Raw genomic sequence first — 25,823 nt, 5'->3', positions numbered from 1 at the left:
AGATTTTAAACTTCACTTCAGACTTACTGAATAAGAAACTCAGGGCATGGGGTCCAGCAATCTGTGTGTTAATAAGCCTTCCTTGTGCCGCCTGTGCACGTTACAGTTTGGGACCCGCTGCTTCAGAGCATAGGTTTCGAATGCAGTACATGTAACGGATCCTTCTGAAGGTCTGGCTGTAATAAACTTCTTAGGGGTTAGCGAGCTAGCACCCGTGCCTGCTGTCAGCAGTGTGTCTTTGAGGGTGTAGACAGCCCTTTGAGAATCTAAAGAAAGGCATAGGTGGTCTCCTTAGGATAATGCAGGGACGTACACATTAAATGCACTACACGGTTTATACCATTTCAGGGAGTTCATGGAACTTGAGCTATATTTATAGACTCAAAGTTAACGACCTATTTACAACTTTGGATGGCTTTATGATTTTTTTTCCATACAACCTACAAAGGATATTTTATATTGATCCTCTCACCTACCAAGAGTCCCTAATATTTCTGGTGAGCTGAGGTAAGGGGAGAACTCAAAGAGATTTGATAGACTAAGAGTACTTGGTTTCTTGGGTTGGTTTGGATGAAGTCTTAGAAATGTCCTGTGACATTTGGAATAACTTGGACTTTGGAGTAATAGCAAGAAGTGTTTGATGTATGGTATCAGATTCTAGAAAGGTGCTGTCAGGAGGGAATGAGAAATGACATCAGAAAGGTGCATGATGTCCAGAAGGCGAATTGCCCAGATATAGGAGTGGTGCCTCACCCTGACATGCCTGGAGGTTTGCTAGCTTCATTTGTACCAATCATCAGTGAGCACTAAATAATCCAGCTATATTTTGAGCTCTGACTATTGTAGCAGTCACAGGACAGACCTTTCCTCAATGTGGCTTAAGTTACTAATGAGTCTTCTGTACTGCTTAGATCACTGCTGTAATATTAGGTTTGCTTTGGGGCCACACACTGTTAGTGGAAGACATGGTGTTGTCTTATAAAACTTCCTGAGGAGACAGCTCAAACCTCTACCCCAGACAGAGAGCCCATGACAGACCAAAGACAGGTACCACCAGAGTTGGTGGACCAGTGAGTTTTATTGGGGTTACTTAGAGGACTGTGGGTGAAGGGTTACTTACAGGAGGAGAAATGACTCAAAGCCAGCTACATCCTCAAAGCCCACCCTACCCAGCATGGTTGACAGCTCACAAAGCTGGGAGCCTTGAGCACACTGCACCCCTGCAGGCAGCTCATCAGGTTGAAGAGTGTCCTTTTCCCGTGTCTCAGTTGGGCTAAGCCTCTTCCAGGCAATTCAGCTGGCTACTGCGGCTGGTCTGCACTAAAACAGCTTGTCCCTCAGCTGTGTGAGGGTCTTCTTTATAGCTTGGCTCTGTTGCATCTGAGGGGGACTCTGGCAGGGAGGGGCCTAGTGGATCTGGTCAGTTTCGGGGACGTCCTAGAGCTTAAGGGGCTTCCTGCAGGATGGAAACTTCCACAACACATGGACACTGGTGAGAGGAGGTGAGGGTGGTGGGAGGCGGGATGCCAGAGTGGGAGCAGTTGTGGATACGATGGAGACTGAATAGGTGTCACCACATACTCGAAAGGCTTGCTTGAAGCCAAGTTGTAATTGTCTTCTGTGGTCACCTAACAGATTAAAGGGTCATAGTGAGGCTATAGGGAGATTGCTTTGAGTCTTGTTTAAAGGTGGACTGGAAGGCATAATTTAGCTCTCATTCATTCATGCAGTCTCACTGTGTGTGTCTGTCTCTCTCTCTTCCCGCTTTTGTGCTCTGGAGTTGAAACCGAGGGCCGTGTGTGTGTGCCAGTCAAATGCACCACCATGGAGCTACACCCTGGACCCGATTACACTCTCTGGCAATCATGTGTCTTTGTAGCTATGGCCTGTGATCACAGGAATTCCCAGTGCCACTCCGTGGCCTTTATTCTGTGTCTTTGTTTTAATTTCCCTTTTGTGCCTTCATAACTCTCTGCTTAGTCTGTGGGGAGGGGGAAAGAGGAGAGAGAGGAAGAAAGGTCACACTGAAGCGCTGTTGTTTGCCTCTGTAGACCTTGAATGGTCGTCAGACAGCCAGAGTCATGATTAGTGGTTACCCCTGAAGTTTACCTTGGAAAATGGGGTAGTGTGGCTGTGGGGAGGGATACTCAGCTCTTCCACTGTATGGTTTATGTTTATCAAGGGTTTTGCTTTACGCTTCTTAGAAAGTCAAACTAGTAAATTACTTTATATTTCATGAGCAGCTAATTTTGCCCTTCTCTTCTAGAGTCAATTACTTTTGGATCCTTCTGTTTACAATGGCCCAGAGAACTGGACTGGAGGATCCGGAGCGGTATCTCTTTGTGGACAGGGCTGTCATTTACAACCCTGCCACTCAAGCTGATTGGACAGCTAAGAAGCTGGTGTGGATCCCATCGGAACGTCATGGTTTTGAGGCAGCTAGTATCAAAGAGGAGCGGGGCGATGAAGTTATGGTGGAGCTGGCAGAGAACGGCAAGAAAGCAATGGTCAACAAAGATGATATCCAGAAGATGAACCCACCGAAGTTCTCCAAGGTGGAGGACATGGCGGAATTGACGTGCTTGAATGAAGCATCTGTCTTACACAATCTGAAGGATCGCTACTATTCAGGACTGATCTACGTGAGTATTCCTCCTCAATAACCCTGGGAGGGCTACCTGGGAAGTTGGGTAATTTACATTATACACATTGCTGTAGCCACTTGAATAGAGGTTCCAACACCCCTTTGACATTATGTTTCTGTTAAAGATGAGAAGAATTTTTGCTTAAACCATTTCTGGTTTTCTTCACATTTTAACGGTGCTAAGTTTAAGTGATTGGGCCTATGATTAGAACGATGGGACGGTGTTTGAAGATGTTCAGAGTGCTGCTCCGGAGGGCAGCGTGTGAGGGAGAACGTGGCAAAGAGACCAGAAATTTAATAATTGAGAGTTCATTTACAAGAGGAACCAAACAAGAAAGAGCAGAGAAACAAGGGGCCCGGGGTCCGAGGTTTCGATGGGGCTCAAGGGCAGCTTCGTTGGAGAAAGGGAAGTAGGGACGATGAATGTTGAGGCTCTTAAGAGGAAGCAGTTGGGGTGAGATTGAGGCTGTGGTTGGCATTTGTGTTGCAGTCACTGATTGTGTCTTTGTGTAGAAGTTACTGAACATCCTTCTGGATAAGGCAGAGGAAGACTGTTAGGCACTACAAAGAATCTAGAATGGGCTGGATGTCCCGCTCCATGCCAGTGATCCCAGCACTTGGCGGGGTTCAGGCAGGAAGATTTCCATGAGTCAGAGCCTAGCCTTAGCTAAAGAGTGAGAACCTGTTTCAAAGCAGCCAGGGCTGGAGAGATGATGACTCAAGGGTGAAGAGTACTGTCTGCTCTTCTAGAAGACCCAGTTTGAGTCCCAGCACCCACATGGCAGTTCACAACCAGCTCTAACCCCAGTTTCAGGGGATCTGATGCCCTCTTATGGTCTCCTTGGCACCAGGCATACAAGTAGTACACAGTCATACATGCAGGCAAAACACCTTTACACATTAAAAAAAAAATGGCAACAAAACAAATCGAGAATGACAAAATAGGTTTGAAGAGGTGACAGCAGGTGACAGCAGGTGGCAGTGACTGAAGGTCTGGATGAGACTAGGACCAATTTAGAAGGAAGAGACACGGAAAAGTTGACAGAGTAATGGCCTCAAATTGGGAAAAGGTGGTTGAATTTTATATTAAAAAAATGCTGCTTGAAGCTCACAAGTAATTCAAAACTCAGTCAGTTGGAACCAGTGTTCCCAAGGAACCAATTGCATTTAAGTAATATTACCAAGCACATACTGTTGTCTAGGTGCAGCTCAGTGCCCTGTATTTGTGAGATGTCCCAGTAAGGAAATGAAACAGGGTTATAAACTAGGCTAGGAACAGAATGGGCACCCCAGTGGCTCAGTGAAGGGCTCTTTGGCAACGTAGCATTTGGAGTCTGGATGATTAAGGGAATCAAAATGAGTAATTTTTGAGCCCCTTCTGCCTCCTCTTCCTTTTCCTCTGTGAGGTAGGATACAGAAAAAGCGAGGAAGAGGCAGCCTGCAGGACTGGGAAAGGACATGCTTTGGAAAAGGGGAAGAAAAGAGGACAACCCAGGAATAGTGATGAGAATCCAGCAGAGATGGAGGAACAGTGCCCTTTTCCTGGCCGTGGGATTTAGCTGAAGGCCTGTGAGGGGTGGGCAATTTGTATCTCTGTTACTAGCCCTTTAAGAGTGCAGCTTGGTGATCACCTTAGAGTCAGACTGAGGAAGAATTAAGATCTGGGCTGGAGGGCCGGAGATTGTCTTAGTCACTGTTCTGCTGCTGCGAGGACATACTGTGACCAAAGCAACTCTTATAAAAAGAAAGACAATTGGGGGCTTGCTTACAGTTTTAGAGAGTTGGTCCATGATCATGGTGGGAACCAGATAGGCATGATGCTGGAGCAGTAGCTGAGAGCTTTACATACTAATCCACAGGCAGAAGGCAGAGAGAGAGAGAGAAGGACAAAGAGAGATGGGGGTGGGAGGGGTGGGGGGATGACTGGAGTGGGCTTTTGAAACTTCCAACAAGGCCACACCTTCTAATCCTTCCCAAACTGTTCCACTCCTTGGTGACTAAGCATTCAATATATGAATGTATGGGGCCATTCCCATTCAAACCACAGTGATGAAGGGCTGTGATTTTAATATCACTAAGGGACAAAGTTCGTGAGACTGAAGGAGTCTTAGGATGTTGTAGCCATGCTAATGTGGACTTTGGAGATTTGAGAACTCATCTGTTGTGGATTGAAGCCTGGTGCGTGACTTAGGCAGGACTGGAAAGGTAGAAAGCACAACTAAGAAGTACTGGAGGGCCTGGGAAGATAGCGTCTCATGCTAAGAACTGCTCACACAGCATGAGGATCAAAGATGGATTCCAGAACCCACAGGAAAGCTCAGGACAGTGGCACAAGCTCATGGTCCCAGTGCTGGGGAGGTGAAGATGAGGATCTTGCTGGCCACCCATCCAAGCCTAGTTGGGGAGCTATAAGTCCCAGTAAAATATCCTGTCTCAGAAAATAAATATTGCTAAATGGTGACTGTGCACGCCATTAACCCCAGCACTAGGGGTGGGAATGGGAGGTGAGGCAGAGGCAGCAGGATCTCAGTGAGTTTGAGGCCAGCCTGGACTACAAAGTGAGTTCCAGGACAGTCAGCTAAACAGAGAAGCCCTTTCTTGAAAAACAACAACAAAAATAAGTACCACTGCCTTGGGGAACAACATCTGAGTGTGTGAACACACATGCATGCACACCCCTGCACACACACACACACACACACACACACACACACACACTATAAAGGACATCAGTGTGGAAAGAGCCAGGCTGTCTCTATAGGAAGCTTTACCTTAATTCCATCCATCGGTGGACACTATAGATAGCTGCAAAGATATTGCATTGGTACCAGGGAAAGAATAAAAAAAAGACAGCTGAGGGGACGACTTAGTGAGTAAAGTGCTTGATGTCCTCAGCACTCACATAGAAAGCTGGGTGTGATAGTCCATGCCTGGCTCAGCATTCAAAGGCAGGGCAGGGAGGATGGGATTGGCTTGCCAGCCAGCCAGTCTAGCCAATCAGTGAGTAGGATCCATGAGAAACCCTGCCTCAAAAAAATTGAGCATGTTGTGTTGTACATACATGCATGCACGCAAAATGTTCATACACATGAATAAAAGAAATCATAAATTGAGAACAATAGAGGAGGATACCTGATGTCCACCTCCGGCCTTGGCACATGCACACAAGTGCATATGCATGCATGAAAATCTGTAAACATCACTCATGGTGATTCCAAGCCTTTCCAGCTGTTTATGTGTACTTTGTTTCCTTCAACCTAACTTGAATCTCAGTGATTTCTGAGTTTCTTTCCAAATCATGGCTTCGGGCCTGTACAGGACAATGTAAGTTTTTTCTTAAAGCATTGAGTTCATAGCAGGGGTTAGGGAGGATGGAGAAAGATTCTCACCCAGAATTCTTCTTGCAGCAGTTGGCAGTGGGGTTGGGAGGGCTGCTGCCCTGCCCTTGCTGTACTCGTTTGGAATTAACTGGGGAGTTGAAACTGGCAGTTGAGGTGCCATGGTAGAGACAGATAGGCTGTGCTTTGACCGTGTTGTGTGGGTAAGATAAAACAGCTTCCTCAGGCAGGCTTGGCTGCTGGTAGGTTTAGTGTGCTCTCTTCTTTGGGCTTATTCTCCCTGGTAGCCAAATTCGCAGATCACTAATTTTCATCTTCCCTCCTACAAAAACCACTAAACCTGTAAAGATCTCTTCAATCCTGCTTCAGCTCACCTCACAGACTTGAGACGTAGTGTTTTGTTACTCGGTTTTAAGTATTTTCTAATTTCTGTTGACTTCTTCAGTCTTTGGAACATTAAAGGTGTGATTTTAACATTTCCAAGGTTGTTGTATTTTGTTTTTTGTTTTTAACCCCCTTTTTTTTGTTTGCTTTGTTATATCTCTGGTATCCTTGAGGCAGGTAGCCCTTTGATGGTCTGGAGCTTGTTAGATAGATCAGGCTGGTCTCAGATTTGCGGTTCTCCTGCCTCTGCTTCCAGAGTGCTTGGACTACAGGCTGTGGTTTTGATTGTTGTTTTGTTTTTCCAATTATTCATGTGTGTGTTATATGTACATGTTCATGTGTGTGCGCATGCATGTGTGTGACTGAAGGCTAGATGTCAACATTAGGTATCTTTCTCAATCACTTTTTACCTTGTTCTTTTTTTTTTTTTTTTTTGGTTTTTCGAGACAGGGTTTCTCTGTGGTTTTTAAAAATATTTATTTTTGCCGGGCGGTGGTGGCGCACGCCTTTAATCCCAGCACTCGGGAGGCAGAGACAGGCGGATCTCTGTGAATTCGAGGCCAGCCTGGTCTACAAGAGCTAGTTCCAGGACAGGCTCCAAAGCCACAGAGAAACCCTGTCTCGAAAAACCAAAAAAAAAAAAATTATTTTTATTTTATATGTACGTGAGTTTTGTTTGTATGTATGTGTGCTATGTGCATGCCTGCCTACCTGCCTGTGGAGGCTAGAAGAATCGGGTAATTGTGAGCAGCTGTGTGGATGCTGGAAACTGAACCCAGATCCTCTGCTCCATCTTTCCAGCCCCCATTTACCATATTTTTTGAGGCAGAATCACTCACTAAACCTGGATCTCATCAACATGTCCAGACTGGCTAGTCAGTGACCCTAGGGGTCTGTCTGCCGGTCCCCAGCGCCGGGACTGAAGATGCATCCTACTGTCCCCCACTTTTTTCCTGAGTGTGTTAGGGTCCAAACTCATGCTTCTATGGCAAGCACTTTACCGACTGAGCTGTCGGCCCAGATTTTGTGTTTGAAGACAGTGTTTTTTTGTTGACCAGGTTAGCCTCAAACTCACTGTGTAGCAAAAGCCAATCTAGAACTCCACCTCCCAAGTCCTGGGATTACAGGCCTGCGCCACCACGTGGCGTGTGCCACCACGCTTAGTGTGAGTCTTAGTTATCTTTTTACTTTTGATTTTTTTAAAAAGGTATCACAAAACAAAGATAATATTCATATATCAATCTATATTTTTGTGTTTATTTATTTGTTTGTTTGTTTTGAGACGGGGGTCTCACCATGTAGCCCTGGCTGTCCTGGAACTCACTATGTAGACCAGGTTGGTCTCAAACTCTGAGAGATCTCCCTGCCTGTGTCTCCCGAGCGCTGGGGTTAAAGGTGTGCACCACCATGACTGGCTAGATTCTTATTTTTATTGAAAATTCTTTTCTGTGAATATACTCTTAGTTTGGGGAGTGTTCTATATGTTTATAAAGATTGTATAGTCTATTACCGTTGGGTATACAGTCTATAAATGGCCGCTGGATAGAGCTTTAATTGCACTGTTTAAACTTCTGTAGTCTGAGGCTAGGGAGGCAGTTCCATCAGTAAGTGCTCGCCACACAAGTATGAGGACCTGAGTTCAGCCTCCAGAACCCACATAAAAAAGCCAGGCATGCTGGCACATATAGATCCCTGGGGCTTGCCGACCAGCCAGCCTGGCCTGCTTTCTGGGCTCCAGGCCAGTGAGAGACCCAGCCTCAAACAAACAAATAAATAACCATGTAGACAGTGGCTGAGGAACACCGGAGCTTGTCCTCTGGCGCCCCGAGATTTGTGCACCTGCAAACACAAAACTTCCGAAGTCTACTATTCATCTGTTTGTCAGTTATGAGCGAGATCCCCCATGTGTTTATTAACTTAGAGTGCGCACCTGTAAACAATAGAGCTTGGTTTTGCCTGGTTTTATGTTGTCATGTAACTGAGTCTCATGCAGTGTCTGTGGTTTTTGTTTGCGTGGCATTCCGTTTTGAAGACGGAGCCAACTGTTCTGTGCTGATGCAGCTCAGTAGTTTTCCAAGTGTGGTCTGGTCAGGGAGGGTTCCTTAAATCCTGTACAGGGGGACTGAGAGGTCAGAACCCCTTTCCTCATCACGATGTCATTTCCCTTCACACTGACATCTGTAAGGTCCAAAAGCAGCAATGCCCAGAGCGCATGGCACTCTTCTCAAGGTGGTGACTGCGGGCTGTGTTCATGGTGGTTTTGTTCTCCACTGAGCCTTGTGGGTAGTTCAAAAGCAAATCCAGTTCTACTTGAGAATGTCCTTGACAGAGCAGAAAAGATTATTGATTTTATTAACTCTGAACCCTTGAGAATACATCTTTTTAATATCTGGGGCGAAGCGCTGAGTGCGCATTAGCACCTCTGCTGTGTAGGGGCATGTCATGGCTGCCTGAGCAGCGTGTGTGTTGTAATCTGAATTATAAGCTAAACTTGCTGCGGACTGAGAACTAAATTGTGGTTGCTTATGCAAGGGGTACTTGGCGGACATTTTCTTGAAAATAAAGTGAAGCTGTCACTTGAGAGACAAAAAGCCGCTGATATTCTGTTGTCAGTAGTAGAGTCTGAGGGTTTTGTAATTGTTCTTGTTTTGTTGAGGCAGTTTCCTCTTTCCCAACCAAGTGAGTCTGATTGCTTCATGGGCTCAGTCAACACAACATAATCACAGTAATTAAACACAGAAACAGATATGGAACTGAGCCATGATCCTCCTGCCTCAACCTCTTTAGTGGTGGGATTAAAGGTATGCCCCACCACATCTGCTGGTTAAAATTTGGATATCTTTGTGAACATTAGAATTGGAGGAGATGTCTGTATCTACCATTGTGAACCTAACAGCTTGTCAAGACTTAAAAATCACCCCTTGTGATAATAATGAAACACACACACACACACACATACATTTATATATATTACCACACATATATAGCATACACTCATATACACATTATGTGTGTATTGTTTTGTTTTGTTGGAAACAGCTTTGGAGCCTGTCCTGGAACTTGCTCTGTAGACCAGGCCTTGAACTCAGAGAGATTCTCTCCCTCCTGAGTGCTGGGATTAAAGGAGTGTGCCACCACCTCTGGTGTGTGTATTATATTTATTGCTGGGGATTAAGCACAATCTTGTTCATGCTAGGCAAGTACTCTACCATTGATCATTTTCCCCTCTTCCTCCTCACTAATTTTTTTTCCTGTCACATAGTAAAATGATATATAGTGAAAGACTTGTATGATCAAACAGGTCATTATTTTCTAGATAAAGTCTGTGTGATATTATAAAATCCTGCATGGTGAAGATTCAACAATAAGATAAACCAATGGGTTTTAATATAATAGTCCAAGCTCTCTGATAAGGTTACAGATATTACATCGCATTTATTTTTTAAAGACAGGTCTCATTATGTAGCCATAGCTGGCCTTGAACTCACAGAGATCTGCCTGCCCTGCCTCCTGAGTGCTGGGATCAAATGTGTCTAGTTGTAAGAAACTGCCATTTGTTCAGCTGATAGTTTCAAAGGAATAACCTCAGTTATCTAAAAAGATTGTTAAAGGGGTTAGGGTTTTAGCTCATTAGTGGAGTACTTTCCTAGCAAGCACAAGGTCCTGGGTTCTGGACCCAGCACTGGGAAATATTAAAAAATAAAAACTAGGACCAGCAAGATGACTTACCTGGTGAAGACACTTGTTATTCAAGCCTGGCAACGTGAGTTGGGTCCCTAGAGCTCATGTCGGGGTGGAAGAAGAGAGCTGGGAACCACAGGGTTGACCTTTGACCTTTACCAAAGCAATGTGGCCAGACACACAATAATAAGAAAGAAAAATGAAAAGGAGGTTAAATTATTCCTCTTTGCCGGCCAAGTATATGTGCAAGTCTGATTTCCTTCATGCCTTTCAGCAAAACAACATATCACAGGAGATTAAACATAGAGATAGATGTGAAATTGAGCTGTATTCTGTTAAGCCATACAATAAAAACTGTTAAATATTGAAAATGTGCCCTTCTTATTTTGTTTTGGAAAGCAAAAAGTTGTTTGTTTGTTATGTCGGGCAGTGGTGGTACACGCCTTTAATCCCAGCATTTGGGAGGCAGGTGGATCCCTGTTAGTTTGAGGCCAGCCTGGTTTACAGAGTTCCAGGACAGCCAGGGCTACATAGAAAACTCTGCCTTAAAAACTGCTAAATGAATGAATGAATGAATAAATAAATAAATGTTATTTATATTAACACATGATAGCTTTGTTTTAAAATAAATTACATTTTAAAAACTACATGTATACTTTATAATATACTTACTATAATATATACATATAGAGTATACGGAATATATAGCATGTCTAATACATACATGCTCTATTTATAATTTCTTATGTAAAAAAGGCGCTAAAATAAAGTTTGAGTGGTTCATAGAATTATTGGAAGTACTCTTTCATTGTAAAGGCTTTTGTTTGTTTTTTGACATAAGCTGTCACTGTGTAGTCCAGGCTGGGCTCTAACTCAGACACCCCTCCTGTTTCAACCTCTTAAGATCTGGGCTTATACCTGCATGAACCTCCACGGCCTGTCTTTTAATACTATAAGATTTTTGACCTACCATAGTTATCTACTGAACTATTTTTCCATGTTCCCCTTTCTAGTGGGTACCAGCATGAACCTTAATAACTTTAATAATTGGCCTTGCTTGTGTGCCTAACTGTTCATGGAGTGGAGGATTCCTGGGTTATGGTAGGATATACATACCTTTCTCTCATATATAGGTAATGCCCTATTTAGTCAGAGCTCCCGCTGGAAACAGACTAGGTCCTTAGAGAATCTAGTCACTGGACGGCTAACAGATGCGTGTGTGCTGTTTATAAAACATGGAGGGGTCACCCAGTGTCTTAGTGCCAGCCACTCCAGAACCTTGTTCCGTCTGCCATCTAAGGGGACACCCTTACCAGGCTCATGACAAGCTGCCTGACAGAACTGTGGGAACATAGGGATCAGACAGTTCATGAAAATTGTGCGCCACCATAAGCCGGACAGTGGTGGCGCACGCCTTTAATCCCAGCACTTGGGAGGCAGAGGCAGGCGGATCTCTGTGAGTTCGAGACCAGCCTGGTCTACAAGAGCTAGTTCCAGGACAGGCTCCAAAAACCACAGAGAAACCCTGTCTCAAAAAAACAGAAAAAAAAAAAAAAAACCAAAAAAAAAAAAAGAAAGAAAATTGTGCGCCACCACTGCCTGGCTGATTTTTCTCCCTTTAAAATCTGCTTTTCTGTCAGTTACTATGAGAAATTTTTCTCTTTTTAGTCCTGTCAACATTTGTTCATACATTGTTATCATGTGGTAGGGATGTAGAAATCTTAACTGTTGGGTGAATCATCATGGAGAGGTCTGTTTTAGTGACATTGCTTGTTAATTTCATTTCAACAATAGTACTCTGTATGTGTGTTTATGTATTCATGTATGTATGATGTATGTCTGTCTGTCTACTGGTGAAGGCCAGAGGAAGGTACAAGGTGCACTCTGTCACTCTCTCCATCTGTTTCCTGTCACACAGGGTGTCTTACTGAGACTGCAGCCAGGCTGACAGCCAGCAAGCATGTGTGTGTGCATGTGTGTGGAAGCCAGCTGTCTGTACCCCAGCAGTGTTGGGGTACAGGGCGATCGGTCATACACATCTGCCTCTTTCCTTGAGTTCTGGGGATCTGAATCAGGTCCTTGTGCTTGTCCCTGTGCTCTTACCTGCCAAGCCGTCGCCCCAGTCCTCGTACTCCCAAGATTCCTTGTTCTCCAATCTTTGAGCATCTATTTGTTCTTACACTGAAGGTATGTCGTCTATAAACTATTCAGAGTTGTGATTTTTGGCCAACATCTGACAATATTCTGTCTTGTTCTTTTTTTTTTCTTTTTCTTTTTCTTTTTTTGGAGACAGGGTTTCTCTGTAACTTTGGATTCTGTCCTGGAACTTGTTCTGTAGACCAGGCTGGCCTCGAGACATGGTCTTCCTATGTAGCCCAGGCAGGCCCTGCATCTCAAGGGAATGGCTGTTATGCATCATTGCCCCTGGTTTCCTGAGTCTGGCCATTGGCCAATCTTTATTTCTTTATTTTAGGATGGGAATTCATAATTTATTGAGTTAAGAATTAGGAATTGATCAACAGATTTTAACAAGAATGAGGAATCAAAGTAACCTGGGCAGGCTACATACAATAGGCTGCTTATTAACAGTCTGACAATATCTTTAAAGTAAAATATTTCATTTATACATGGAATATAATATAATGACTAATATATATATAGTTTAATCTACTTTCTAACTTGTTCTCTGTGTGTGTGTGTGTGTGTGTGTGTGTTTGTGTATGTGTGCACGCGCGCGTGCGCATTTGTACATATGTGGATGTTTGAAGACTGCTTTGGAAGATTGGTCTCCTCCCAGGGATCAAACTCAATCTTGCTGGCAAACACCTTTACATGCAGAGCCATCTTGCTTCCCTTCATCTTGTTATTTGAGATAGGTAGATATGTCCTCTTGCCAGCTCCTGGGACTCACTGATTAAGTTAGAATGGTTGGCCAGCAAGCTCCGGGGATCCTTGTCTCTGCCTCTCCAGGGCTAGAATCACCTCAGAATGCCCTTAATAAAAGGCAAAGGATTCTTATTATTGTTGTTATTGTTATTATTATTACAAGCATGCTCTTTGGCTTTTTATGTGACTGTTGGGGCTTGACCACATGGCCTAGTGCTTACAGGACGAGCATTCTATTGTTTCCCTGTCTTTTATGCCCCCCCCTTTCTTCCCCTGTACACCTCCCCCACCCATGAAAAAAGGAGTTTTTATTGTTTTATTTTTTTCACATCTCACACTGGGGGTGGGGAAGAGACTTCTTTTCTATGTGTGTGTTTTGCCTGCATGTGTGAATATGTGCTTAGTGTGTGCCTGGTGCCCATGGAGACCAGAAGAAGGCATTGGATCCCCTGGAACTAGAGTTCCAGATGGTTGTGAGCCACCCAGGGGGTGCTGGGAGCTGAACCCAGTCCTCTGCAGGAGCAGCCAGTGGTCTTAACTGCTGAACCAGTTCTCATTGTGCTTTTTGCTGTTCACCTTAGTTTTCTTTTTAGTGGTTATGCATCCTTCCTTGTGTTCTTGGCCTACTAAAGAATGATGTGACACATGATCTCAGCCAAAGGCTGAGAAATGATTTAACCAGTGGAGTTCTTACTGAGGCATAGATAATGAAGGGGCCCGAGGGCCCTTTGGAGCTGCATTCTTTCCTCACAGCTTACCTTCTTGTTGGTTATTTTAACTTTCTGTATTTTAAAAATCCACAAAACACTACTTTCTAATAGTCAATATCTATTACTTTTTTCTGTTTATTCTTTCTGTTGATTTTCATTCTTTAAAATACTTCTTAGTTTATTGTTGTTGTTTTGATTTTTAAAATGTTTTTTGAAGCAGTCTCCCTGTCTAGCATAGACTCAAATGCTGAAATTACAGATTGTGGCTCCACTTACACCTTTTTTTTTTTTTTGGAAAGGGGTGTGTGTATGTGTGTGTGTATGTGTGTGTGTATGTGTGTGTGTGTGTGTGTGTTTGTAAAGATGGCTCAATGGTTAAGAGCGATTGTTGCTCTATTGTGAGTGCTGGAGTTTGGATCTGAGTTCACAGATGCCTCTAATCCCACCTCCAAGGGTGATGACCTACCTATTCTGGCCTCTGTGGGCACCTACGCCCATACACACATATGCATCACAGAGATACACATGTGAAAATGAATCAGTGTTTTATTAAACCCATATGAGTGACAAATATTTACGGTGTATAAGAGCATTATCCCACAGCAATCTTTTAATTAGTTAGACAAGATAACAATACTGGCTAACAAAGTATGCTCTAAGGTGATGGCACGATGACTCAGTAGGCAGACGTCCTTGCTACCAGTCCTAATGGTTTGATCCCTGGGACCCACTTGGTGGAAGGAGAGAGTAGAATGTTGTCTACTAACTGCCACATGTGTGCTATGGCACACCTTCCCTGTCCAGTGTCAAAAAAATCAAAACAAAACTTTAATGCCTGTGCTGGCTAGTTTTATATCAACTTGATACAAGCTAGAATTATCTGAAAGGAGGGAACCTCAATTAAGAAAATGCCTCCCTGGGGGAGGGGGAGGGAATTGGGAGGCGGTGGCAGGGAAGAGACAGAAATCTTTAATAAATAAATAAATTAAAAAAAAAAAGAAAATGCCTCCGTAAGATCTGGCTGTTGAGCTTATCTTAATTAGTGATTGATGGGCGAGGGCAGGGCCATCGTTGGACTGGCGGTCCTGGGTTCTGTAAGAAAGCGGGCTGAGCAAGCCATTAAGCAGCATGCCTCCATGCCTCTGCATCAGCTTCCACCTCATTCCCAGCCCTTCTTGAGTTCCTGTTTCGACTTCCTTCAGCGACGGGGTACGATGTGGAAGTAAAGCCAAATAAACCCTTTGCTCTCCAACTTTTGGTCATGTCTCATCACAGCAATAGTGACCCTACCTAGGACAGTGGGGTCCATGGGGGAGATTTCAGTTCTTTGGGACCCATGGCTATAATGGGTGGATAACTGGGGGAGGGCTCAAAGTGTCTCTTTAGCATTTCCTTTCTTGCCATGGCGGCTCCAGGAGCACAAGTTGCTGAGCTCTTTTCCATTCAACATATATATTTACCTCACAGAAAGAGTTGTTCAAGTTTGTGTTTTAGTTTTGGCTGTTTGTTTGTTTGTTTAAGACAGGATCTCTCTAGGTAGCCCTGTCTGTCCTTGAACTCACTCTGTAGAACAGACTGGACCTCAAATTCACAGAGATTCCCCTGCCTCTGCCTCCTGAGTGCTGTGATTAAAGGTGTTCATCGCCATGCCTGACTTGTTTGTATTTTATTATCGTTAAAAAAATGTTTTGCCAGGTGAACACTTTTGATACCAGCAGCAGATGGATCTCTGTGAGTTTGAGGCCAGCCTGGTCTACAGTGCAAGTTCCAAAACAGCAAAAGAAACCCTCTCTCTCAAAAAAACAAAACAAAACAAAAAAACCAGAAGTGATCTCACCACACCTTGTTGCCTTGTATGCTTGTTTTCCCTCCCCCCAGCAATGCTGACTAATAATTAGTCACCTTCCTTTGTCATCCACATTCGTTTGCTCTCTATGTATTGTTTTTATTAGTTTTAGCTATTTAATTTCTTCATGTATTATTTTCCTTATGATCGGTATTTTTATAAGAAGAGTGCGTCAGTCAATGTGGCTGTTTTATCCCCAGTTTCCATTCTGTCCCTGACTTTGAGATGGTTTATTAACTCTACTTGTTGCTGTGACTTTGGGGAAGAGGGACTTACTTGGCTCACAGTTTGAAGTTATAAGCCTCTCAAGACAGAGGCATGGGGGTAGGAGCGAGGCAGTGTGCTTGCATTAAGGAAGCAGAGACAGATGAATACTTGTCCTCAGCTCAAGTTTTCCTTTTACTCTTGTTCAGGACTCAGCCCAGGGGATGGTTCCAGCCACAGCAGGGAGGGTCACCTTCACAGATGTGTCCAAAAGTGTGTCTCCAGGGTGACTCAAAAGCCAGACAAAATTAGCGTCGTAGGGTCTCCCTGTGGAGCTCAGACTGGCCTGAAATAATTCTTGGCTGTCCTCCTGCCTCAGCCTCCTGAGTACTGGGGTGTGCCCCACGTACCTTCCACGATGATGTTTTTTACTTTCTGCAGTGTGAGTTTTAGTCTTCGACTCCTGGTTCTTTTCCTTTGAGTTTCTGGTTCAGATAGAGACTGTTACAGCACATTCTATTGAAGATGTAAATCCACCCCCAAGGTTCTCATGTGGCTTATTTGTTTTATTTCTTTTATATATAAATTTATTTATCTATATTTATTAGAACTTCTTTCTGTAAATCCTCTGATCATCTTTTCCTTATTGTGTAGGGCATTCTTGTTTGTCCAGATGTCTTTGCTTTTTGCTACAGTGGTTGTAGATGGCATAGGTGAATTGCCCCCATCCCCTTCCTCCACAGCTATCTTCTGAGAGCTACAGTCAGGGTGGAGGATGACCCCGGTCCACTCCCTATTCCTGACAGACTGTTGTGTCTCTGCTTCCTGGCGTTAGCACCTGCTTCCATTTCCTCTAGCCCTCTGATCCTCTGAGGCAATGCATACACTAAGCCCTGCTTTCTTAAACACTGGCCTGCTACTTAAAAGACATTTCCGGTAGGCATACAGGGAGGATGGCACTCTGGGCAGTGATCAGAGAGATGGTCAGCATAACACAATATAAACATTCTATACAACTGCCAAGTTTTGTGTGTGCAGATATTTTTGTATGTCTCTCTTAGGTAAGATGTGCAGTTGTGTTATTGCATACACTTGTCCCTCAGGTTGTCTCAGTTCTTCAGGATTTTCCTGTGTCTCTGTCAATTCAATATGGCCAACTGCTCAGTAAGCATCCCACTTGGCTCATCTGCTGTCCCACAGCCTCAACTCTGAAAGGGGAATATGATATCTTTCCCGCAAAGCACACAGTCTTTCTCTTGTCAATTACCAATCCAGTCTCTCAAGCTTAAAACTGTTCCTGCTTGACTTGTGCCTTCAACACTCGTCCCTGTGACTTTCTCGGTGTGTCTGGGAAGCCTGTGTCCAGCTTCTCCGTGACTTACTTCTCTCTGGGCTGTTGCTCTTTCTCTCTTCTAGGCTGTGCTGCTGTGCCAATACTGTCCAGCAGCCTCCTCTTTCTGCCGGTTTCCTTCCTCCTGTTCCTTTGATCGCTGTTCCAGATGGCTGCCAGATTTGTACTTTGTCTAAAGTGCTTTCCTCCAGGACTCTTGCTCCTGAGCTCTGACTCCTACCTCATTGTCTCTGGCGTACAGTGCGGCTCTAGACTTTCCTCGCATTCCACTGTACGAGCCTTTTTCAGCCTTGCAGGTCTTCTCTGTCTCTGTAATAGTCTTAACCTTCCACTGTTTTAACAGGACTTCTTTATCCCCCTGTGGACCTAACAGCTCTCAGGGAACAGCAACCCCAAGCCCACCTGGGGCTGTTGTGTCTAGTTCGCAGGTCTGCACAGGATGCTGCAGCGGCTCTTGGTGCCGGTCTTTGCTGGGGGTTCTGGCTAGAGCTCTCTGCATCCCTAATACACATGCTTACCTTTCTCTTCCCTGTTTCGCTGCCTCATGGTGTGACTGGCTTGTTTAAGTTTGTGCCTGCTGTTTTTACACTTAGGATGTATGCATCTCGAAGATGCTTAATATCTTGTGAACACATTCAAATACTTAAAAAAGTTTATTTAAACTTGCAGACCCATTTGTCTGGCGAAGACAGAAGAGATGAGTTTATATGGAAAAAAACCAAACAATATTTGAGTTAATTTCCAGGTACTCAGGGTTAGTGCTTTAATAAGATTTCTGTGTAGCCATTTGTTACATGGGTCTTAGTCAAGCATGGGATGCTAATGGTTATTTAATGCTTTCTTTTCGATGACTTAATTCATATTTGTGAGACTTACTCATCTTTGTAATCCTTGTCCTCAGAAAACGGCCTAAGACATGTTGGACTTGGTTCTGATTAAATGTGTCCTCATTACAGTTTGTTGCTGTGCAGAATATCACTCTTAATTTGTGTGTTTTAACCTTGAGGGGTTTTTGTTTGTTCCCATTCTATAATTATGTACCCCTTAAAAACGTGAAGTATAGAAGCCATAGTGTCTTGATAGGCTATGACCTAACTTTTGAGTGAAAAGATATGTTTAAAGATTCATTGATGTATGGCTATGACATATTATAATATATAATGTAAATATATTAACAACTGAGATTGCCTTCCTTTGTTTCACCCCTAATAAAATATTTTTAAAATTAAGTATTTTGTAACAGACTCATTAAAAACACAATGATATTTCCATACGTGCATATTTTGTGTACTTAGTCAAATATATCTGTCTCAAACATTTGTCATATTCATAATCAATTTCTCCCAGCTTTTTGGAATATATTATTTATAGCTATTATAAAGTCACCCCATAGTGCAGTTGGGAGGGCAACAAGCCATGGATCCAGCCAGCCTCAGACAGACGAGGCGCAGGTCCCCATCTCATCGGGTCAGATGCAAGGCATTAGTCAAAAGGTCAGCCAGCGACCTCCAGGCAGGCTCCATCTCTGACATGCCTGCAGTAAGTAGTGCCTCAGGGAGAGCTGTGAAGAATGTGACAGAGATGCTTCTGGTCACTTGAATCATCTTGGCAAGCTTTGCTCTTGTTTTAGCATTAATGGCTGCAGCATTCAAGCTAGAGTGGTCTCTAGAGAACTTTCTGCAGCAATTGCCAGAGGTTCCAGCCCGTACAGGCACAGCTGTTCATTATGGTCTATCGTCCTCCATCCCGGGGCAACTGGCCGCACAGCTCCAGCCAACATGCCCATCTTCCAGACACCCCATCTTCTTTAAAGTGTTTATTTTTACTTTATGTGTTTGAGTGTTTGGACTGCATGTTGTGTGTGTGTGCACCATGTGCATGCCTGGTGCTGTGGAGGCCAGAAGAGGGGGTTGGATCCCCTGGGACTGGAGTTCCAGATGATTATGAGCTATTATGTAGGTACTGAGAAAGTTTCTTTCTCCAAGAGCAGCGAGTACTCTGAACCACTTAGTCATCTCTCTAGTGATTTAGTATCTCCTTGGTGGTTATTTGGTCTAGCCAAATAAAAGGTCTGCCTTATATGCAGCCGGATGTTCATTCCAAATGCCACAGTCCCGCAGAGGCCTGGCACATCTGGACGCTGGCCTCCCTTTCTTTGCTTTTCTAAGAGTGAGTTTTATAGAATATTCTTAGAAGTCAGTCTGTGAAAAGATTAAAAACCAAACCATAAGTGTCCAGCATGTCATTTACTCTTTTTTGAAATGTATATTGTTTTTCTAAATGTTTTATTATTTTATGTGTGAATATTTTGTCTGCTTGTATATATGTACACCACATGCGGGCCTGTTGCCTGAGGAAGTCAGAGAGGGTATCAGATCCTCTAGTACTAGAGTTACAGTTGGTTGTGAGCCACCGTGTGGATACTTGGAATTGAACCCAGGTCCTCTGCAAGAGCAGCCAGTGTTCTCAAGCACTGAGCCAGCTCTCCAGCCGCATTGTCATTTCTGAATGGTGACTACCATACCATGTTTCCTGGGGTCTTCTAAACCTTCATAAAACTTCATAAAAGTTGTTGAGGAGTATTTGGATTATGGTGGCGACGCATACTATACTAGAAACACAAATTTAATGCTTATCTCATTCTAAAGTAATAGACCCATAAAAAGTTAATATCAGGCTAGGTGTGGTGATACACACCTTTAATCCCAGCATTTGGGAGAGGCAGCAGGTAGATCTCTGAGTTTGAGGCCAACCTGGTCTATAAAGTAAGTTCTAAGGCAACTATGACTGTTACAGAGAAATCCTGTCTCAAAGAAAAAAATGTTAACATCAGTTATTTTTTGGTGAAAAATATTTTTCAAAACCAAAATAGTTGTAATGTAAAAACTTGGGTTTTTTGGTAAGTCTCTTTCATGTCTTAACAAAAGAGTTGGATTATTGTGTCTGCTTCTGTATCCGGTTTGTTGTGAAGTTACTTGAAGGAAATCCTGCTTTATGCAGGTGTTTGAGGAAAAGGAATATTGGGGGGGATGCAGTGGTTTAGAACACTTGTTGCTCTTCCAGAGGACCTGGGTTCAATTCTGAGCATCCATCTGATTGCTCACAGCCATCTTAATCTCTAGTTCCAAGAGATCCATGCCCTCTTCTGACCTCCATGGCCACCAGACATGCACATGGGGCATATGCAAATTGCAGGCAAAACACTCATACACATAAACTTAAATAAATCTACAAAGAATTGGAAAAAAAGGGAATATTTACTCACTTTTCAGATGAGTTGGGAATATTCTTCCTTGACCTTTATATCGGAACTTAGCAAATGGTATTTTCTTCAAGAAAATAACTTGGGATCGAAACAACAACATTAACAAGCTTTTCTTAACTTGTGTTTGCCTGAGAGCGTAAATGAGAAAAGAAAAGGCTGATGATATGTCTGAACTCTGATGAAGTCATGAGCCATGGCATATTCATTTTACAGACAAGGTAATTCACAGAACAGCACCCTAAGTAAATGCTGTGTTAAAACTTCTTAGAGTTTGTAGGGAATTGTCCTGGTGAGATGACTTGATTTGGAGGTAGATAAGTTGCTGGAAGAACAAAGATCTCTTGTTTAAATCACTATGTTGTTTCTGGCTTATAGTTGGATCTGACTAATAATTACAGATTCTGTTTGTTTGTTTTGCCTTTCTGTTCCTTAACTCTGTATTTATTTTTTATTCTAGACTTACTCTGGACTCTTCTGTGTAGTCATAAATCCTTACAAGAACCTTCCAATTTACTCTGAGAATATTATTGAAATGTATAGAGGGAAGAAGCGTCACGAGATGCCTCCACACATCTATGCCATATCAGAGTCTGCTTACAGATGCATGCTTCAAGGTAAATGGAAACACGAGAATAAGAAATACTTTGAATTTGCTAGATAATCATTTTTAATGTCTTAATCTGACCTGTAAAAGGTTTTAATTTTCCTTTTAAAATTAAAAATGGACTAGGCATGGTGGTACTGAGGAGGCAGAGGCAGGTGCATCTGTGAGTTTGAAGCCAGCCCTGTCCACATAGCAAGCTCCAGGTCAGCTAAGTCAATCAATAAATGAAATATTTATTGTTGAAAAGTTATTAATGTTTAAGATTAAAATAGATGAGGCTACTTACCATAGGAAGCTAAAATACGGTTACTGCTTCATAGCAATACTTTTTCTAATATTAAAAAGCATCAAGTTTTTGATAATATATTTGATCTCTACCACAAACTAGTACAAGTACTACTCCATTGTGTTAGGCTTTAAAACCAACAGGAAAGGACTGGGGAGGGTGTGGTACAATAGTAGAACGTTTGCTTGGCATGGGTGAAGCTCAGGGTTCAGTCCATCCCTAGCACTGCAAAATAATATGAAAGAATATGAAATATAAACCAGCTAAGCCTGCAGTGTGGGCCTATGGTTCCAGCTGCAGAGGAAGAGCATATGTTCTAGACGATCTGCCTGGGTAATTTAGTGAGACATTGTTTCAGAATAAAAATATGGGCTGGCGGTGTAACTCGGGGTGGCAGGCTGCTTGTCTAGCATGTACAAGGCCCTGGGTTCAATCTGTAATACTGATAAATACATGTAAAACCAACAAGAATAATAGGATGGTAGCTACATCATTGAGCAAGGGGAATTATAAAATCTTACTGTAGTTTAGATGCACATAAAGAGACAACAAAAGTCGTAACATGTGTTGATTGCTTTTGATTTTGCATATTGGAAGGGTTTTTTCCTTCCCTCAAAAGTCTGACCTTATAGAGTACCTCATGAGACAGGAAGTGGGAGAGTGCCCCCTTAACCAAGGCCGTGGCCCCTTGTTTCAGTTGCAGTGGTTGCCTCTCTGGTGCTTGGATGGCTATAGAAAGGGAAAGTTCCCAGAAGGCTAGGGATGGGCTCTCCTATGCATGATTCCAAATTCTTTAAAAGGAGAAAATACTGCAGTCTTCTGAGCATAATGTACATACCAGGAGGATTATAGGATCTGTAGTTAATATGATGAGGTCGGTTTAAAAACAATGTATTTGTTATATTAGTTTTGACTTATTAGCAAAATGAAAGATTGAACAATTTTATCAGACAGTTGAGACCTACACCATTCTACAGTCCCCTGTGTGACCCTTGCTGGGTTGCACTGGAGCTGCTGATAAACGTATGCAGTTGCCTGGGCTTGAATGCAGTGCACCGAGAGGTGTGTGGCCTCATCAATGCTTCTGTCACTGTATGTGAGGATGTAGGAGGTATGCCTATAAAGGTGGTGGGTGACGTGAGACTCAGGTAGTTAAGACAGCACAGAAACTTTAAATCTTTTTCCAGGTTGAATGGAGAGCTGACTATAATATACTACTAGTAGTGTAATAACTTAAAAGAGTAAATGTTATGTCCTGTGAATGGCTTCCCAGTCTGCTTGACAAGAGGAAGATATGAGGAAGGTGTGGTCTGCGGGCATATGGTAATATTGTCATTACTAATGCTAGAAAGGACAGTTCATTGAAAATTGCTATAAGCTAGGCATAATAATATGTATTATATAAATTGATATTTGTTCGTATTTATCTCCAATCTGAGGCACAAAGAAATTAAACAACTTGACCAAGAACATATAGGTTGTTGAAAAGTATGACACAGGGTTAAAAACCAGGCAACCTGACCTATTTCTTGTTCTTTGGTTTTGAACTAGGGTCTCTGTAGCCCAGGCTGACCCCAGACTTCCTGCTTCATCATCCAGAAGGCTAGGGTTAAGGGCTTAAACTTCCACACATGGCTTTTACTTGAAATATTCTTAGCTTACATTAAATGGAATTCATTGATCATATACAAAATTTTAAATTTGATACAGAGAACTTTACATTCTGTTCTGTGAGGGAGAGGCTGCCTGCTTCTACTTCTATATACTGTACACAAGAAAGAGGACAGATTGGGCTCACATGGTCCACCCAGTTACCGTGTGAAGACAGCTTCGTGCCAAAGAGCCTGAGAGGGGACCATGTGGATCATTTAGAGTGTAGGGCTCCTCTCAGCTTTAATGTTAAGAGAGAATTCCCCATTTAACCTGCCTAGATCTTTTAGATTCTGTTTCTTTTATCCGTGAAATATCATCCCAGTTTCATGTCATGTGTAATTATTTCGGGAACACATTCTGCATCTTCAAATTTACTGATAGAAATGTTGAAAGGTTTGCTTTTTTTTTTTAGCGAAATAATAAGGGCTGGAAAGGTGGCGTAGTGGTTAAGAGCTCTTCCTGAGACCAAGGTTGAACTTCTAGCACCCAATGGTGACTGACAACTGTAGCTCCAGTTCCAGACCATCCGGCATCCTCTCCTGGCCTTCATGGCAATAGCGCATGCGCAGGCAAAACACCTATACACATATCTATCAATCAGTCATTTTAAAAAAAAAAAAAAAACTTTTTTTTTTATTTTTAGGTTTAGAGTCTAAGGGATACCATGTCAGTAGAGTGCAGAGAGTATCTGGCACATACTGGTTGCTCAGTAAATATTTGTTGTGTGAATGGGCAGAAGCAGAGCTCTGGGCATGATTTTTATTTTGTTTTGGCTTTGGTTTTGGTTTTTGGTTTATTTGAGACAGGGTTTCTCTGTAGCACTGGCTGATGTCCTGAAACTCATTCTATAGATCAAACTTGCCTCTAACTCACCAAGATCCGCCTGCCTCTGCCTCCCTAGTGCTAGGATTAAAGACATGCGCCACACTGCCCAACTGAACGTGAATTTGATTGCAAAAAATCATGTGTTCAGTAGAAGCTGGGACAGCAGTATTGACACATCCAGAGAATAAAGCCGTCTGCGGAAGACTAGATGCCAATAAGGAGGCGGGGGTGGAACCTCTGAGCCTTGGAGACATGGAGTCTTTCTTAGTTCCGTGGTAGAAACAATCATTCGGGGAAACACCTGAGCTAAAGAAAAGATTTAGATCTTCCGGGCAGGATATTGAACAGAGGTGATGCGTGCCTCATCTTACATAGTTTGGCAAACAGAACAAAGTCAGAGGATCTTCATGGAAAGGAATCGTTAATATCAGACCTCATTTGTAGTACCATGACTCAGAAACTAAAGTTGTAATTTAGCGATCTCCCTGCGTTTGTAACTCTCTGAGGTCACCCAAGCCTGCACTCTGTCTGCATAGGCTCACCGTCATGGGGCCCCTCTCCCTTTGTTCCTGTCACCTTCCACTCCAAACAGCTTCCTGTCAGGACCTCTTGATTGAGCTGCCCCGAAGGGTGGCCTTTGAGGCCTCTTTTTGGTATACCATAACTATTTAAGAGTGTATTGCTTTTTTGAAGCCTTAGAAAGAAACCCAAAATACCTTGTTCTACTTTTTTTCTTGTATTTGAATCTGGGTCGGAACTCCCCTGTCCCCTCCCCTCTCTGGCTGTCTAATGAAGCCCAGGCTGCCCTGACACTCACACTGTAGCCAGAGATGGCTTTGTTCTCTCATCTTCCTGCTTTCCTTTTTATTTTGTCTCAGGGAACTCCCACTGCTGAGAATCCACTTCTCCAGATGTTCTGCTCAATGTCCATTGATTTTTCTTCCAGGATTTAATCGACTCCTGGCTTTCTCCTTGAGAATGTCACTTGAGCACTCCATGAAGACTACCCCACGATGAGAGTTGTGTCCTTAACTGCCCTGCTAAATTTTTTCTCCTTTATCCCTTCTATACCTCCCCAAACTATCTTCTCTGTTCCGCTCACTCTTTGATGGCACTGACCCGCCCACCACTCCCCACACCTCACTCCCGGGCAGGGATTTCTTTGCCTCAGGTTTTGCTGTGACTCTGTTAGAAGCCACATAATTTGTGGTGAACCACCCACAAAAAGGCGTCATTTCACTTGTGCCACCAGTATCTTATGGAATCACCTGTTATTGCTTTGTTTTTTTAATATTTCACAAACTCTGTTGTAATATCCATCCAGATTGTTGGTCCACTCAGGGAGACTAACTGTGCTTGCTTCCTGTGGGTCCCTGTGTAGTTGTCATTTAGAGTGACTTTTTCAACAGTTTCCTCACATCCTACTTCTTCTGTCCCTTTATTCTTTGTTGTACCTGTTTGTCAAAGTTCTCATGCTGGATGAGTGAGACCGTGTGTACCTCTTGGCATTCTTCCTTGGGTGCCGATACTCCTGGACTCACTGTGTTCATCCAGTGATCAGATTGATCCTGCTGCAAATTCAGGACTGAAATGACTTTACCCTCAGCACAACTTGCCAGCTCTGCCTGGAGAGAGATGATTGACACTTTCTGTTAATGACTATTTGGGACCCTGTGTACTTCAGACCTCTGGCTCCTTTGTGTTTCTTGGCTTCCCATATAGCAACTTATTTCTCATTTCTAGGAAATGAGAAGTCACCAGAGAACTGTCCCAGATTCCCCAACTAGATTGACAAACCATGTATTGTTGTGCCTGTGGCTATCCAAGGCTAGTCCTGCCCGTTCCTTCATCTCTCTCCAGGAATCTCCCAGTGCCAGTTGTCTTGAGAGTCACTCTATCTGCTGACCTGCTTTTGACACTTCCCAACAGCACTAGATGTGCTGATCACTTCCCCTTACTTAAAACATAGAATAATTATTTATCCCATTTTCTCCTCCTTTGCACTGTCAGATTTTTGAAGCTTTCTCAGGAGTTAGGCAGGCAGGTAGGTCGCTACAGCTCATGGTAGAAACTGGAAAACTCTTTGTCTTCTCAAGGACTGTAAGTACAGCAGGCAGGTCATGACGGCCTGTGGTAGAAACTCGAA

General features: G+C 43.2%; 1 protein-coding gene across 4 annotated transcripts in view; it reads left to right on the top strand.

The window, feature by feature from the left end:
- Positions 1 to 25,823, top strand: part of Myh10 (myosin heavy chain 10) — a 134,907-nt gene that overhangs the window by 4,836 nt on the left and 104,248 nt on the right. For all 4 annotated transcript variants that reach the window (XM_041664023.1, XM_041664021.1, XM_041664022.1 and 1 more), the window contains exons 2-3: positions 2,267 to 2,642; positions 20,767 to 20,923. In XM_041664023.1, coding sequence (XP_041519957.1) covers positions 2,298 to 2,642; positions 20,767 to 20,923 — 502 coding nt within the window. In that variant the 5' untranslated portion in view covers positions 2,267 to 2,297. The remainder of the gene's footprint in view (positions 1 to 2,266; positions 2,643 to 20,766; positions 20,924 to 25,823) is intronic.

This window comes from Microtus oregoni, unplaced genomic scaffold (genome assembly GCF_018167655.1).
Source record: "Microtus oregoni isolate MIOR12 unplaced genomic scaffold, Mior012 000015F_ref0000493, whole genome shotgun sequence".
Classification (NCBI taxonomy): Eukaryota; Metazoa; Chordata; class Mammalia; order Rodentia; family Cricetidae; genus Microtus; species Microtus oregoni.
This window is presented reverse-complemented; position numbering and strand designations above follow the sequence as displayed.